Here is a 15670-nt window from a genome sequence, read left to right as displayed (position 1 = left end):
GGGGGGGCGGAGGGGGCGGCCCGGCCCGGCAGTGCCCTGGCGGTGCGGCCGGCCCGGCGTGTGGTGCTAGTGATCTCGCGGATCCCCCCGGCACCGGTCGCACCGTCTCACTTGTCATCCGCGGCCCGACCCGACCCTATCAGCCGAGCCCATCCGGCAGCTCCGCGAGCTCCTCGACGGCAGACACCACCGGCCACGATATGAAGACCTTCGCTCAGGTGAGTGCGCGGGACGAGCACAGGCGGGGCGGGACGCCGACGCCGAGGTGTCGCGAGCAGGAGGTGAGGTGACACGCGGCAGAGGGCAGGACCGGGGCAGGCCAGTGGCCCGCGGACGGGACGGGCGCGGCGGCGCGGCGGGGCAGGTCCGGTTGGGTGGACTGCTTGGAACGCGCCCAGACCTGGTGACAGACTTGGACATGTAATGTGGCAGCGCTATACGGCGCCCGGCCCCGCACTGCGCCGCGCTGCACACATCGCGAAAACCGTTTTGGCACGGCATCCCACACTCGTGCCGCGGTCTGGGTCGCACGGCGGCCCGGTGACCCTCACCGCCGCCAACCTCCCCCCGAGCCTGACTCATTTCCAGGGCGGCCCCCCTGCCGGGTGCCGGGTGTCCGTGGTCGTGTCCAGTCGGTGTCCTGGAGCTCGTGCCTCGAGGTCACTGTCGAACTCATTAGGCATACGGTGCACCCCCGGGGGGCACCACCGGCCGGCTGAGGACATAGCGGAGGACACTCGCGTGCGGCGATGCAAATCCAGGACCTCCGCGGGACGCCGGCGTGCTGCACGACGCGGCCTCCTCGGGGAGCACGCGCCGAGCCGCGCGGCCGCGTCCATGGCAGGCAGGCCGGGAGATAATAACACGTGCTAAAATCGTTTCACTTAGTCCGGCAGGCAAGTGGGCGGGAGCCGGCCTGTCCTGGCGCGTCGGGCCGCGGCGACGCCGGCCCGGGCGTCGCTCTCGTGAGAGTGGCGGCCGTCGCCCGGGGCGCCACACCGCGTCCCGCCCCGCCCCGCCCCACCGCCGCGAACCGCCTGCCCGACCGGCTAAGCGCTTCGGTCTGACGTAACAAGCCGGTCAAGACATTGACACTGAAACTCCAGGGCGAGCGATGCACTGGGGGCGTGGCGGAGAGTGGCGGGGCGGGGCCCGCCATTGTATGCTAAACTGCTTTGGTTTCACGCGCGAACCATGACCGCCCGTCCCGGAGGCCGCCACATGAAGGATTTACTGCAAAAAGGGCCCGCCACTCTGACGGCGCCCGGCGTGCCTGGATTGGCTACAGCCTCATTTCCTCGTTATTCGGGCGGTAGCATCGGGGAGTGTTCTCTCTCGAGTACCCCGACAATACCATGTAAACGTGATGAGACCGGGGGGGAGGGGGGGGAGGGGGAAGATGACCCGGCGCACAAGACCACAGTGTCAGTGATCCCGGATCCAGAAGCAAGTTGAGTTAATCCAGAGCTAATCATAATCAAACCTACAATTTGGGCAAAAGTTATTTCTCTTCTACTGTCTCCTGCACTAAGCGGTAGCAAATGAGCCGAGACAACAGGCGCACGGTCGTCGGGCAACGTGTCATTTACGAGACGCCCATCTTGATAGATTTGACGGCGTCAGAGGTGCGGAGTGAGTCGTCGCGTCCAGCCTTCATGAGTTATGGTGGTTCCAGTGGACGTCAGCGCCGCTAGAAAGAGGGAGAGAGAGAGATAGAGAAAAGGGCGGGGGAAAAGAGCTGGAAGCTTCAAGACTCATCATTCTCACGTTCCCACTTGCTGTGCACGAAACTTGTCGGTTGTCAGACAGTTCAAATAATAATTGACACAAGTCTCGCGGGAGCCTCAACTGCCAGTGCCCCGCGCTGCCGTTCGGCCTTCCAGCGCGGATTGGATGGGATGGGACAGGATCCCCGTGCATAGCCGCCCCGCTAGCACAGACGGCCAAACGTCAGCACGGCGTTGTTTTCGATGTCTCGAAACGGGGCGCGCCGTTTTCGGGATGTTGGCAGCACTGGCGGCCCTGTTTGGCGGCACTGCGAGAGCTCGGACGCCGACCGTGTCGTGCTGAACGTGTATTGCCTGCCGTGCGCTGGCCGTATGCTGGCCGTGCGTGTGGGGGCGTGCGCAGGGCGTGTGCTGACCGCATGCTGACCGTGTGCCGACCATGTGCTGGCCGTGAGCAGGCCGTGTGTTGGTCGTGTGCTGGCCGTGTGCTGGCCCTGGCCGTGAGCTGAACGTGTGCTGACCGTGTGTTGACCGTGTGTTGACCGTGCACCGGCCATGTGCTAGTCGTGTGCTGTTGGCCGTGCTGGCGGTGTGCTGGCCGTGTGCTGACCGTATTCTGGTCGTGCGCCGGCCTGCAGCGTGTTGAGCCGACGGGTAATGAGGCGCCCGTGTCCCTTATTACGTTAATTTGTTGCAAAGAGGCGACGACCCGAGGCGTTCACCCCTGGATCATGTCAGTAAACCCGAGAGGACATCTTGCAGGGCTTCTCTGGGCGGGCTGGAGGGGACGATATCGTTTAGACATTGAAAAAGCATCGCCAGGGAGAACAAACTTAAAATTATATTTTGTTTTGTCGCGCTGACAAAAAAACATTCCTCAGCCGCCATCCGGGTGCTTTTAATTTCGTTGACATTGAACCAGTTTCGCAGATTCCTCTCGGGCCGACGTAAACCAGGACACCTTACGACGTATCCGCTACTCGAATGAAGCACACTCGCCGGGAAAGGTCATTGACTCTCTTTGTATTTAAGCGAAATAGCTCGTGTACTGGTCCCGGCCGGACAGGTTCGCGCGGGGGTTCTTGAAAATAAACCACCTTTTCTTCGAGGAATGCACTGTAAACCAAATTTTACGACGGAGGTAATTGCTGACCGAGCGACAAACTGGTTGACATAATGCAGGCACCCTCCCTCCCTCTCTTGCCTTCACTCAGAAATGACTGACCAAACCCAGATATTGCATCACGCTCTTCACTGAGGATATCAAACAATTATCACTTACTTGTTGTGGCATTTGTTGCCATGTTTGGTTTGACTAATATAGTATACATTCTCTATGTTTTAAACTTGGCAGTATCAACATTTTTTTTTAAACTTATTCAAATTTTCGCAAATGCACAGGATCACTTCCGGGCATATCCTTTTGAGCAGCCAGCAGCTGCCCAACCCTGTTCGAGTACTCGGCCATAAAGCGGCACAGTTTATATGACGAGAGAGGGTAACGGTGCCCGATTCCCATTCGCAGCCATAAAACGAGTGAGTGTGTGTGCGCGTGAGTGCGCGAGTGTGTGTCTTGTGTGATGTGTGTGACCCTCCGAACCCAATCCCTCCGTCCCGTGTCACTGCGGCCGTGTAAACAGAGCAACCTATTACTTAACGCGGTGACACACGACACATTACCTCCGTTGCCTACCCCCTCCCACCCACTGCGGGACCTGAGCCCCGGACCGTCCCGCCATCGCCACCGCCCCGCCCTTCCCTCTGCCAAAGAGGAGATCAGAAGAAGAACAGGTTTCAGGAGAACACATTCTGTCTCAGCGTGGCGTGCTGGGCGTCCTGGTCCTGCTGCTCTGCAGACCCGCCGGCCCGCAAAATTATATTTGCTTTTTTCTCTCCTTTCTTTTCTTTCATTTTTTCTTCACCCCGCCCCATTCCTTTTGCTAAATCTCGAGAGTGGATATAGCAGCCCTTTAAAAACAACGGTATGGGGGCCGAAGAGCGACGCGACTGCTGGAGGTCCGCTCCGCCCGCTGGAGTCTCCAGCAGAGAGGATGAGGCCGCCACCCGAGTACGCGGGTCCGGAGGAGGCGGAGAGCGGCTCGCGGGCCGACGGGGCTGAACCAGTCTGCGGCAGCGGCGGCCGTGCGTCAGCGGGATGGGGTCGTGAGTCGCAGACAAACTGTTTGTTGGAACAACAGGGGTGCAGGCTGCCGGCGGCGGCGGCGGCGGCAGCCTCAGCACAAATTATTAATAACGCGCCGGTCGATAACTCACAATCAGGTCGCGCTCGCGGGAACTTATTTGTGAAATGGACGTGCGCGCGGGGGTACCCCTCCCCGCGTGGCGGGGCGTGGCGGGGCGTGGCGGGGCGTGGCGAGGCGTGGGGGGCCGGCGCGGCACTCCACGGGCACAGCGGCGCGCACAGCCCGGCCCGGTATTGAGCAGAAGAAGGACAGAACCGGTTTGTCGCTGATCTCCTGACCGGCCGGCCGGCCGGCTCCGTGGCCGAGGGGCGGCGCGGTGCGGCCGCGGGGGCCTAGACCCAGACCCTAACCTAGACCCTCACCGCCTCCTGCTCTGGCAGCGCCGGCCGGCGCGGCGCGGCGCTCGGCCGGTCCGAGGCGACCTGGCGCGATCCAGTTGTTCCACCTCATCGTAGTGTAACACGGGCTTCGATTGCAACCCCCCCCCCTCCAGTCCCTTCGTGTGTATTTATTTACGGCCACGATTCTCATGACAGCGCTCCAACTCTCTCGTTGCCTTCTTTATCTGCCTGCGGACCTCGCCGCACGCACGCGGGGTCGCTCTTCGGCCCCGCCACCACGACGACCACCCCGAGCGCGAAACTCTCATTCAAATAACTCAAACCCAGTTTTGAAATATAACGCTCACCAAAGCATTATTCGTCGGGCGAAAAATAAATTTATCTGTCTTCATGTTTGAGATGGATCATTCTCCATTTACGCACTTTACTCCGGTTCTCGCGTATCCGGCGGCGGCGTCGTGTGGGCCGAAAGAGGTATGTTGTCAACGTCCGGAGAGGAGAGAGAGAGGGAAGGCGAGTCGCTCTCCCCTCTCTCCCAGCAGGTGGCGGGGCGGGGCGGTGGCCAGACGTACGGAACGTCGGAACGAATATGCTTATGAGCCAGAGATAATTCCCCTCCGAGATCAGCAGCTCAGGCTCCAGGCTGCCCAGGGTGAGGAGGGCCTCCGTGGGCGCAACGGAGCGCCGGCGGAGCGGGCAGCTCAGCAGCAGGGCACTGGCCTCCGGGCTGTGGGTGGAGGAAGTGTGTGTGTGTTAGTGTGTGTGTGAGTGTCCGCGTGCGCCCATCGCTCTTATCACACCGACTAAGGCGGACGGAGAGACACTAAATCAACTCCTCCTAGAACACAACACACACTCACGCAAACACACACACACGCACACATACACGCACACTCTTTCACATTCAGCAGCGGCCAGCAGGGAGATGGGGACCTCGCGCCGCCACAGCCAATTCCCGCAGAGAGATAAAAATGTAGCCAAAAGTGGTGCGCGGTGCGTGGGCCCGCCGGCGCGGGGAGGCGAGCAGCACCCGCCCGGGGCTGCCGCTGCTGCCGCGCCGCCCTGCTCCGGACCGTTTGGCCCGGGTGGTCCGCCGCGAAACCAGCGTCTTGCCTGCTGCTCTCCTTGCTCAGGGGATCATCCAGAAAGTACGTCGTCCGTTGTTATTCGCCTTGGTCCAGCTTCAGCCTCAGCAAGCAGCTCTCGTAGCGCCTGATGGGTAGGCAACATCTTGCCTTGCAGAGCATGCGCGTACGGCGGGGCGGCCTACCCCGAGTCTTGCAGGCGCCGAAGCCCCCGTAATTTGCCGAATGAATCTGAGAAGAAAACGGACGTGCAGTCTGGAAGACCACGACAGTCCGCCCGTCGTTTGCCGTTAAGAAACTGTGACAAGTTCAGTCCGTGGAAGCAGCTCTTGTAGCGCCTTGTGGGTAGGCAACATATTGTCTGCAGTGCATGCGTGTACTGCTGGGTGGCCTACCCTGAGTCTCGCAGGCGCCAAAGCTCCCGTAATTTGCCGAAATAAATCTGAGACAAAAACGGACGTACTTTCCGGACGATCCCTTATCTCGTCGTTTTGAATATATGGAGCAGAAGGCGAGGTGCGGGGGCCAAGCAGCTCCACCTGCCCACACTCCTCCGCTCCTGAAACAAAGTTACGCCTTCCAGGTTGAAACAAAGAAAAACACCGAGTTGACCCAGAGCACTTTGTATCGACTTTTTCCGGCTTTCTCCATATTTTACGGGAGTTGCCTCACACATATCGCCGTGCTGCATCAGCAGGCTGGCCTGCAGGCCTTCCAAGATGTAAACACCCCTCGGTCATCTGATTTATATATACCTGGGCTGCTTTGCGCGATTTTCCACCGCCGCCGCCGAAAAAAATGCCGTCTGGTCCTTACAGCAGGTTGAGCGGGTCCGACCCTCGCCCGCCCTGTCCCTGTCCCCGTCCTGTCCCGTCGGGGGAGGAGGCCACCTTGCCCCAGATCCAGGGCGACCCGCCGCCGGTATGCCCCGCCGGCCCGGGCCGGGGTGCCACCCAAAGTGTCGGCAGCGTCACCTGACCAGGGGCTGCCCGCCCAATTACATCATATCGACAATAAACATCGATAATAAACGCACCGACGCGTCGTTGCAATCGCGGCCGTTATGATTAATAATAACTTTGGCGAAATGAAAGCGCGCAGGTTGCTGCTGCTACTCATGACCCAGGTCTGGCCCGCATGCATTAGATCTGTCAGTCGATACACAGACAGCGGAGCAGGGGGAGGAAGGGGGGAGGGGGCTAAAAGGGCGAGATGCAGCTCGGACCGCTTTCATTCAAAAACCCGCCACCAGCCCCCCCGGGAGCTCGCGCGCAAGCTTGCACCGGGCGCGGCGCATAACTCGAGATCAATCTACGCTCGAGTAATTTCTTTCATGATTAATAAAAATAAAACGAGAAAATAAAAGGAGCAGGCAGGCGACGTGCAGTAATTATGGCGCCTGAAAACACACCATCCGCGCCGCGTATAATCCGGGCCAGTGCGAATATGAGCGACAGGTGACCAGGGCCGCGCACCTGCAGTCGCTGCAGCCGTGCACGGCCCCGCCCCGCCCCGCCGCACCACCTCTTCTTTTGTCTCGACTTCGCGGATCAAGACATCTCGGTGGCTCGCCGTTCGCCGTGCGGGATGCCTCTCTATCTCTCTGCGTTTACTTTGTAATTGCCGGGTGTCGAGCAACTTCGCTTTTTTACATGCATCGCAAAGGTAATTTCATACTCGCAGAGACGAGCGCGGGGGAGCGAAACGCGAACATGCTTGACAGATGCCTCTTACGCGCCGCAGCGGCTTGTAGCGCCACGCGATAGCTTCAATATTTTTTCCTCTCACTCTCTGTTCGCCATCTCTCATCTCTACTTTTTTTCTTTTTATAAAAATTTTAATTTTGCTCACACACACGTTTGTTTTGTTTGCACAGAGTGGCTAACCTTCTATAGGACGGGGGGAGGGGAGGGACGGTTCAGTGTGTCTGTGTTTCGGTAGAAGGGATAGCAAGAGCGCGCCGCCTGTCTTCTTATTTTTTACCGCGTTCACGTGGGTCTTGATCGATTTTTCCAATGCGGAAACGGGCGGGAAAACGTCGAAAACGTTCCATCAGAAATTATTAGGCGGTACGGCGCGAGTATCCCCTCCCCCTCCCGCACGACTCGCTGTTGCTGTGTCACGGGCTATCTTCAGTAATAATTAACACCGCCTAATCTATGCTCGCTTAATGGAGGCCCACGCGTTCGGATGAACAGATGAATTAACGACTAATTCCCAGCTGTCACACTAATGCGTACCAATGCGAAGGCGTGGCGATGGGCATGAGCTGCCATTAGGACCAGGACACGCCAGCACGGCGAGTAGTATGCTTACCGTCGTATGTCTGCATCCCCGGGCCTAGTTAAATTTGGGGCGACTTTTTGAAGACCCATAGGATCGTCTAAACGCAAACGTTCAAAGAACGCGTTCGATATGAAGAGGCTGCCTACCCCGCGAGCGGCGGCCGCTGCTGCTGCGTCTGCCAAGTACGGCCTTGACGGTTTAAACGTCCTTGGAATCCATCTCACCACACGGACGAACCTGGCGCTGCCTCCCAGGTCCCCTCCTTCTGACGAACAACATCGCCGTTCGTCCTAACGTGTGGCAGCGCGGCAAGTATGGAGAGAGACGGAGAGAGAGAGAAAGAAGTGGGAGGGAAGGAGAGGCGAAAGAAAGCTCACGCGGCCTGGACTCGCGGGGCCCGCGGGGCAGCGTGTGGCGGCGGCGTGGCCCGGCGTGCCGCGGCGTCGTCACCGCGGGACGCCAGATTTGCAAACAATGACCGACTAGCGGTTCACCCAATCGCGGACGAGACAAAGTCGGGAAATACAGTTTTGGACGGCTTTCGCGATGTGACATGCGCCGGCAAAACTCGTCGTGGTCGTTGTTGTATAGTTTCGCTTTTCGCCGCCGCCGCTGTTGCTTGCCTCTGGCTCCGCTGCGCCGATGTGCACATGTTTAGCGAATGATTACCTTGATGAACACGCGGGCCGGACACGCCGTGCGCGGCGGCGACGACGGCAGAGTCCAGTCCGGACAGGAGGGCTTGATGCGTCGGGGAATCGATTTGCGGTTAACGAGACGTCGTTATATCATTCCGGAGCGATTACTGCCCCGTCGACGCCGTCCTTCGGCGACAGGCGCGGCCCTGCGCGGCCCCTTGCGCGGCGACGGCAAAAACAAAGAGGAGCGACTACTCCCGGCCACCGCACCGCCACCTGCTTCATAGAGGGCGCTTTTGTCGGTTTCCTGCCGGGCATTAAAGTCGCCCCCTTCCCCTTCGCCCCCTGCCAACCTCACCCGACATCCACTGAACCTTCACCCCGCCCGGCCCCGGCGCGGCCCGGCTCAGGTCGTCCTTCCCATTAACGACCGGGGTGTTCGACGGGAGGCTCTGATTAAGGAAGCGAGGCGGAGATCAGACCACCACATCCCCTGGAGGGGGAGCGGCCGGAAGGCGGGGAGGGGGCGTATCGATTTTCCTTTCGCCATATATTTCGATACGAGCGCCGCCGCCGTCCTTTTTTCCTCCGGTTGCCGTGTGATTATCATTACAATGCACTCATCCTTCCTTCCGAGCCGGTGAGGGGCGGCGGTGGCATCTCAAGGAGTCCGTCGTCGCCGCCGGCGCGCGCGGGGTTCATCCCATAAAAGCGAGACCGCCTGAGGACGCGCCCGGCTCATGCGGACCATATTTAGCAGTATTGTGTGAATCGGCGACACCGCGCCGGCGTGCAATGCCCTTGTGCGACGGGGCGGGGCGGGGCGAGGCGGGCTCTCTTGAAAGAAAGAGACCCAGGCGATCAGCCCGCAGACGTCATAAATCATCTTCCGCACAATAGGCTGACCCACATGTCGTCCTGCTTGCTTCCAGGTGGCAGCCCTCACGGCGCTGCTCGCGCTGCAGGCCTCGGCCTACACCCTGTTCAACACGCAGCCCTACTATGTGGCCAAGCCCGTCGGCAGGAACACGCAGGTAAGTGGTAAAGCCGCCCCCCTGGCGCAGAGAGCGAAGAGCGGCTGGAGAACAACAAATGAGGGCAAATGAACGACCCACCACTCCTCCCGCTGCAACCCGCAACCGACTTCCCCCTCCCCCCTTTCTTTATATGTCTTCTCAGGTGTTTGTTTGTGTGTGCCAAACCTGTCGCCCTTCGACGCCGTCCTCCTCGCCCCACTCCCTCCTCCACCAACTTCTTCTCCCCCTCGCCCTTTTTAACTTTCGCAAACGCGGGCAGATACCGAGGTGCGCACGTTTCACCGGTCTAAACAATGTGGTAATTCAATTTAAATTCAAGCTTCCAACCATTTTTCTGTTGCTTTTCTTGATTTTTCATGGACTACCCCTCGATTTCCCCCAAAATTTTCTTCCTCGGATTTTCTCTGATTTATATCGATTTTTTTCTGATTTTTTTTTTCTGTTTTGTTTGAGTAAAGTACCCTTCGGTCTAACCAGACGGCGCTTGCCCGCGCTCCCCTCTGTTGCAGCCCCAGCAGTGCCAGTCGCTGCCCAGCCCCGTGTTGCTGTTGGCCGAGCGCGCGTGCGGCTCCCCGGGCGCCCTTAGCGAGATGCCCATGGTGGTCGTCGCCCAGGACTCGGTCCAGGTGGTGCGCGACGGCCAGGCCCAGGTGCGCGTCGCGGCCCTCAACTCGCAGCTGCCGTACGCCAGCGTGGCGGGCCCGGCCCTGCCGCAGGTGAGTGCGCGCCGCCGGGGTATAGGCAACCCATCGGGCCCCACCTGAACCTCCCCGCCACTCACCGACGCCCTCGCTCTCCTCCTCCGTCCGCAGGGTGATGTGCAGGCGCTCCGCGCCGTGCGCGTCGAGCTGCGCCAGCCCGTGTACATCTCGTCGCTGCAGAGCACGATCCCCTTCCCCGACTCCTTCATCGTGGTCCACGGCGTGGACGGCGGCGCCGCGCCGCTGGCCATCCGCACCGTCCTGGCCCCGGTCCCTGCCGGCACCGTCCTCTCGCCCGCCCTGCCCATCGCCATCAAGGTCCTGTACGCCGTGCCGCTCGACCCCTTCAACGCCGCCCTGCAGCACCAGAGGTTAGTCTGCACTCGCCATAAGGACGCATCCCGCTCCCTTCGTCCAGCCCAAACTAACGGTTTCTCCTTCTGCCCAGGCAACCAGTGTTCAACAACTACTACGAGTCCAACTTCTACGCGGACGCCCCTCTGTACCAGCCCCAGCCTGCCCTCCCCTCCGACTACCTGGGATACGGTCTCGGAGAGCAGCAGCACCAGCTCCTCCTGCCCCAGCGCCAGCCCCAGCAGCAGTTCCAGGTGCACTTCCAGCCCAGACCCCAGTACCAGGCAAGCATTGCAGATTTCTCGACAAAATAATAAAAATAGAAAGAGAGTTTAAAAGGTTTTTGATCTACTTAAGTTTCGACGTATGAAGTTAATGTTGTTGGGTTAATTTTGTGAATTTTACTTAAACTTTCAGATTCAACAGTTGCCCGCCCAGCAGTACCCCTCCCAACAGTACCCTGCCCAACAGTACCCGATCCAGCAGCAGCAGCCCCAGCAGACGCCTACTCAGCGCCCTCCCCTGCCCCCGGTTCAGAACGTAGGCACGCAGCAACAGAACATCCAGCAGCAACAGCAGCAACCCTTCGGCCCGCCCCAGGCCGTCCAGGCTGACGGCTCCAACAAGCCCGGCGCACCCATTGTCACCATCCTTGACTTCCCGTCCGCCGTTGCTACCCCCGACACCCTCTTCTACCAGCCTGAAGACCCCGAATCCGAGCTCGGCAACAGGCGGCCTCCCCAGGTTCGGAACCAGCCCTGGAAAGGGGTTTCTTTGACCACCAGTTAACCCTTTTTCTAAATTTACCGACCTCTGTTTTCGCACTTTGTGTTTTTTTTCGCAGGCTGTTAGCCCCGCCGGTATCGTGCAGTCCACGCAGCCGCAGCCCAACCTGTCCGTGTTCGTCAACTCCAAGGAGTCCGCCATCCTGCAGGGTCTTCGCGACGAGTCCGAGAAGCAGACCGCCAACCGCCTGGTGCAGGCCGGGCTCAGAGGGTTGCCCGCGCCCCGGCCCCAGGAGCAGGTCAACCCGGAGCTGGAGAGCGTGTCCGTGGACGCGTTCAGAGCGTCGCGCAGCAGCGACGCCAAGGACGCCCCCAAGGCGGACAAGGCCACTCCGGCGAACTGAAGGCGCTGCCAGTGAACCCGCCCGGCGAGGCGGGGGTGCATCGTCCTGGAATATAAAGACGTTGTCGTGGTCGTTGTTGTGAGGACTTGATGCGCCTTCAGGCGCGGAACTACTGATCATGGGGTGGGAGGGGAGGGGAGGACCCTGACGTCGTCTCAATGCGAGGTGCTCGACGAGGTGCTCGCCTCGACACGGTGTCCGGGAGCGACGTCTCTCCACCGCCGCTGCGCGGTCGTCTAGGAGGGGAGTCGCCGGCGAAGATCGCAGGCGCCACAGAACGGCGCGGAAATCGGCCCGGTAAAAAGTGAAGTTTCTCCCCCCTTCTCTCCTTTCCCTCGGAGCATACGCAGACGATTCTTCATGACATTTAGCGCAGTAAATGCAGCAACCCTTCGGTTATCACTTCAGAGCGAGAGACTAGAAAAAATTAAATCTTTATTACATTAGTTTTGTGTAAAGGGCGTGGAACATCTATGTCCTACTGAGAAATCGTTTCAGTGTAATTATTCTTATGAGACTAGTAATGGGCAGCTCGTAGCCTGAGCACCCATAAAGTTACCCAAGATCCTTTGCAACATATCTCTTGAAAGGTTTCGTGTTTTATGCCTCAGTAGCAAGTAGCTCTATTGGCAATTGATGGGCGCGGAAGTGTAAGATCCATCAGTTGGAGCAAGGGAGCGCTTCAAGTGATTTAAACCCTCAAAAAGTCTTCTCCAACCAGTATTTTCATGTCTTTAATCCTCCAAAGCGATTTAAGAGGTTTCTATTGTTTCTAGGTAAGGAGCCGCCAACTGGCGCAGTACGTAACAAAGTGGCATTTATTGGATAATTTGTCCACTTTCTCGTTTAGAAAGACAAACTAGGTTTAGATTTTTATCATGATAGTTTGGCGTACGTACCATGTACGAACCTAGCTATCTTTAGGTACATGTACAAATAAACCTGTTTTTAAGTAAGCTCGTTTGTAATTCGAAATTGTTTATAAATAAAAAAGGACAAAACAAGCTTTGCAAGTTTGGCCGAAATTCAACCCCCTCACACCTCAGAGACTCAAACGCACGCCCTATACTCACGGACGTCAACCAGGCTCGTGAGACACGGCGTGAAGCCAGCGCGCGTGCGTGCACTGCGTGTACAAGTACTGCACTCATGCGTGCAGCCTGGCTGCCTAACCTAGCGGAGCATAAGGCAGAGTGACAAAATATATAAATCCTACGTTTCATCCAAAATATTAGTAGACTAGCATCAGTTTTGAACTTTGAACACATGACTTAGGTTCTACAGTAGAGCAAAGGGTCAAGTCAAAAAAGAAAGATGCATTGTATAAAAGTGGTACGGGTACCTTCAAAGGACAACACTAACATGCTGTTCACTGGGAAACGTTTTTCTCCCAACTTGACACCATACTTACCTACTTTACGACCATCGATATTATTATGTTTTTTACATGTCGTGAGGTTAGCAGTGATGATGTCTAAAACCAACACGGCGTTGTAATCGAGACACTCGTGACTAATACGAGACGAAAAACGTGCGACATGATAATGCAGTCCTCTACCCGCATGCCTGCGCCGGTGAAGAGGGCAACCCATCGTACATCTCGTGCGGCTGGGCGGCGGATGAGCAAGGGGAAGGAGCTGTACCTACCAGGCCGTTGAAATGGAATGGTGAATACTGGAGTCGAGTCACAGTGGGGAAAAACGAGTCAACAGTTTAGGCGGCGGATGCGACACTACCTGCCCGGAAGTGGGGAGCGGAAGACTGACCGGAAGATGGAGACGATCGTTTAGTCGTTGTTGAGTGAGCAAACGCAGCAGCGTCTTTCCCGGTCTTTCCTAGCTCCGCCTCCGCCGCCGTTCTCTCCAGTCATGTCGAGCAGGGCGACGACGACGCCCAGTTCCAGGCAGTTCTAGGTTAGAGTCGGCTCGGCTTGCGGAACTCGCTGAATCGGTCGGGCGCTCACCCCTTGTATCAGACGCCTCTCATGACCGACCAAGAACGGCCCTCGCGGGTGTTACGGAGACTCCCACCTAATCCGAGGAAAAACACAATAGAAAGCAAAAGAAGAGGCTCCTCCTCCTCGCCTCACCGCGCCCCAGCGAGCCGTTGTGACGAGCATGACGAGCTGCCGGCAGACACCCGGGAGGGGTCCAAACACGGAACGGAACACACTCACGCGCGTGCTCGCGCCCATCCTGCAGCACGCACGGCGCCCGGTAACGCACGCTGCTGCGCCGTGACGTCAGGAGGAAGAGGGGTGACGTCCTCGAACAATGGAGTGCGGCTGACGGCGGCTGTTGACAACGACGACGACCCTAACCAACGGGCGTCTTCGGTTCGGTCTCACGACGCTCCTGACTCGTATGGCATGGAGGTCGGCAACCCGTCGCACCGTTTCTTTACCTATCCGTTGGCCATCTCCGACCGTCGTTCCCTCCGTACTCTTGGGTCCGACAATCAACGCAAGACGTCAGCGCTAGAGTGGCTGGGGCGGGGCCGGGCGGTCGTCGGGGAGGTCGATTTTTGCAACACGGGGTCTGGCGCGCAGAAAATTGATGGGACCCCCGAGGTGCCGTTTTTAACGGTCGCCCGCTTGCGCTCGCTTCCCTTGAACGAGAGCGGGGTGGGACAGGACAGGCGAAGGCGGGCGGACATTTCGGACCCGCGCGTGCTGGGCGTGGCGGGCGGGACGGGGCGGGGGGCGGGGCGGGGCCGTCTGGCTGGACAATACGTGTGGTGTGTGTGGGGGCGTTTGCGGGCCAGCCCCAGCCCACCGGCGGGTGATGTTGAGTAAGGCAGGTGCCGCTCGAATCGAAAGTCACCCTCACACAAACACATGGATTGGGCAACCACCCTCGCGCACACTCACACACACGCACACACACACGCACACACACACACATGCGCGAGTGGGGCGTGGCGACGACGCGGTTCGCCGCTTGCCAGAAAAGACGCGGCACGGCGGGGGATATATCGGATCGGTTCGCCGAACGCCCCCCGAGTGAGTGCCGACGGTCCCGACGGCGACGCCGCCGCCGACGGCCGCGCAGATACCGCGCGTGGCCCTCCGTATCTCAATATCAATCGCACGTCAAGCGGCACCACTGCTTACGGTCCCGCCCGCTCAGCCCGCTCAGCCGCTCTCAGCCCGCCGGACGGACGGAAAGATCAAGAGAGAGAGGGGAAAAAACCGTGTTCTAGTTATGTGTTATTACGCGATCGTGAGTGAGGGAAAACAATCAAACGTCATATCAAACGTAACACATTTCTTTTCATAGTGTGTGTGTGTGTTTGTGTGTTGTGCTATGGTTTGAGGAGCCCACCCACAACGATGAGTTGTGTGATCGTTCCTCTACAGCTACATACTGGCTCTTCGCTCGCGCTTAAAATAGAATAGAAAACAAGCGGAAAGAACCGGGTGGAAACGGATCTAGGTCAAGTTTTCCGCGGGACGGGACATGCGCGCATGCGTCCGTTGCCCTGCTCGTGAGATATTCGCGGAACTGGACTCGCTTAACAGCCTAGCGGCAGCAATCACTTAGCACAGCGCCGCGACGCGACAGCCCGCGGCCCGAGGGGACTCAAACTGATCGACATAATCGATTTTTGCCTGGAAGAGCGCCAAATGCACGGTTGTTGCTTCACTCGCGTGCAACGATAAGGAGAAAAGAGGGGAGGACGATAGCGTTGCTGCCGGCACCGCGTGTAACTCCTCGAACGGAACGGCGCCCACACAGTGTTATTTTGGTTTGTTTCCCAACCGTGCACACGCGGGCGCCGGCCCAAAATCACTCGGAAACTACTTCCTATCCGTCGTGACTTAACGGATTTATCCAGCGCGCACGGCACCCGCGCAGAAACGGTTGAGGGGGTGGGGGGGGGGGCGAGAGGAATTGCATTACATTTTTTTCCCACTTGCTGCGGTTACACACACAGCGCATGGTGTGTCCTATCCGGCTCATACATGTGTGGCCCGGGACAGGGCAGGGTGGGGGAGCGAGGCCTGAACACGGAAAAAAATGAATTGGTCGTCAGAACTAAATATTAGTTAATTTCGTGACAATCGATCAAAAAATTGTTGAGGTAACTAATAATTCGTTGTCAGGACCAAGATTAAGTTGCCAGAGCCAAGAGTTGGTCGCTAAAACGAAACACGTTTGCTGCAGGA

General features: G+C 58.5%; 1 protein-coding gene across 1 annotated transcript; it reads left to right on the top strand.

Annotated features, from left to right (window-relative positions):
• Positions 1-49: 49 nt before the first annotated feature.
• On the top strand, positions 50-12506 carry LOC113218376 (putative mediator of RNA polymerase II transcription subunit 26). Its single transcript, XM_026438703.2, has 7 exons — positions 50-218; positions 9214-9315; positions 9828-10034; positions 10131-10390; positions 10468-10657; positions 10791-11117; positions 11218-12506. Exons 1-7 carry the CDS (start codon positions 201-203, stop codon positions 11500-11502), a joined length of 1389 nt encoding a protein of 462 aa, XP_026294488.1. The 5' UTR covers positions 50-200; the 3' UTR covers positions 11503-12506.
• The last annotated feature ends 3164 nt before the right edge of the window (positions 12507-15670 follow it).

The sequence above is a fragment of the Frankliniella occidentalis genome, unplaced genomic scaffold, assembly GCF_000697945.3.
Source record: "Frankliniella occidentalis isolate FOCC.00 unplaced genomic scaffold, Focc_3.1 Scaffold294, whole genome shotgun sequence".
Taxonomy (NCBI): Eukaryota; Metazoa; Arthropoda; class Insecta; order Thysanoptera; family Thripidae; genus Frankliniella; species Frankliniella occidentalis.
The sequence above is the reverse complement of the archived record's forward strand: the minus strand, read 5'-3'. Positions and strand labels throughout refer to the sequence as shown.